The sequence below is a fragment of the Talpa europaea genome (genome assembly GCF_964194135.1).
Source record: "Talpa europaea genome assembly, chromosome: 13".
Taxonomy (NCBI): Eukaryota; Metazoa; Chordata; class Mammalia; order Eulipotyphla; family Talpidae; genus Talpa; species Talpa europaea.
This window is the reverse complement of record NC_140080.1, coordinates 30204780-30206086: the sequence shown is the minus strand read 5'-3', so window position 1 is coordinate 30206086 and position 1307 is coordinate 30204780. Positions and strand designations below refer to the sequence as shown.

The 1307-nt window shown below is 73.7% G+C and overlaps 1 protein-coding gene across 1 annotated transcript; it reads left to right on the top strand.

Annotated features, from left to right (window-relative positions):
• Positions 1–246: 246 nt before the first annotated feature.
• SMIM32 (small integral membrane protein 32) lies at positions 247–558 on the top strand (the record flags this gene model as incomplete). Its single annotated transcript, XM_084252876.1, has 1 exon — positions 247–558. The coding sequence occupies one exon, from the start codon at positions 247–249 to the stop codon at positions 556–558; it is 312 nt and encodes a 103-aa protein (XP_084109002.1).
• Between the last annotated feature and the right edge of the window lie 749 nt (positions 559–1307).

The window sequence follows — 1307 nt, the reverse complement described above, 5'->3', positions numbered from 1 at the left end:
CGCCGGCGCGGAGCCGTCCAGCGCCGAGCCCTGGGGTCCGCCACCCCACGGGAAGGCACCTGAGCCCGGAGGCCGAGGAGCAGCCGCGCCCCGGGAACTGTGCGGCCCCAGCTGACCCGAAGGCACCGACTCCCGGTCAGTCGCGCACAGCCGGGCGGGAGGGGCGCGCCATGGAGGCGCCCGGGGGCGCCGGTCCGCGCGCGGCGAAGTGAGGCGCTGGGGCCGGGGTCTGCGGCCCCGCGGGCCATGTACGGAGACGTGTTCAACGCCACGGGCGGCCCCGAGGCGGCGGCAGGCGGCGCGCTGGCCCTGGCGGCCACAGTCAAGGCAGAGGGCGCTTTGCCGCTGGAACTGGCCACGGCGCGCGGGATGCGGGACGGCGCGGTCACAAAGCCCGACCTGCCCACCTACCTGCTGCTCTTCTTCCTGCTGCTGCTCTCGGTGGCGCTCGTCGTCCTCTTCATCGGCTGCCAACTGCGCCACTCGGCCTTCGCCGCGCTGCCCCACGACCGCTCCCTGCGCGACGCCCGCGCGCCCTGGAAGATGCGGCCGGTGTAGCCGCGGAGCGAGCCCGCGCGGCGGCGCCCAGCCCGGGGCCACCCACGGGCGGCCGGTCTGAGCCCGGCGGGGCGGGCCTGATGCTCGGGCTTCGCTGACGCCGGGGACGCTCCTCCGTGGCCCCGGGACTCTCGCGGACCTCGGGCGGTGGCCAGGGCGTAAAGGGAGTCCGAGCGTTAGGAGGCGGCGCCGGGCCCCAGTCTTGGTGACTGTGGGGTTCCAGGGTTCCGACCCCCTAGGCAGTCTCTCCACCCCCGGGGCGCCTTCCCGAGAGACGGCGCGCCCGACCGGCCGAGTCTTTCCCGCCGCCTGCTGACTTCTCTTTGCCCCCGGCTGGGGCCGGACCCTCGAGCGAGCGCGCACTAGCCGGGAGCTTGCTCTTTGGACGCCCTGGCCCCGGGGCTCTTTTCTCGCGGGGGCCCTGAGGACGCTACTCGGACGCGAGCGTGAATTCGGGGTTTTGTAATAATGGTTCTGGAGGGCCGCGTCCCCCCGGGGAAGTGAGCGGCGCGGAGTTTCCACAGGTCCCGCCCGGGTCGTGGACCCAGTTTTCCTGAGGGGCAGGGGCCGCGGGGATGGCGCTCTGAGGAAGCAGGGACACGGCTGCAGGAGCCTGTGGTCCGGGGCTCGCGTCCAGGGGCCGCGTTTCTACAATAAAACCTCACCGAGTTAGACCCAGTGCTGAGCGCGCTCTGGTCCTTGCTGGCGCCGCTGTGGGGGGTGGGGGTGCAGCTTGCCGAGCGCAAGCC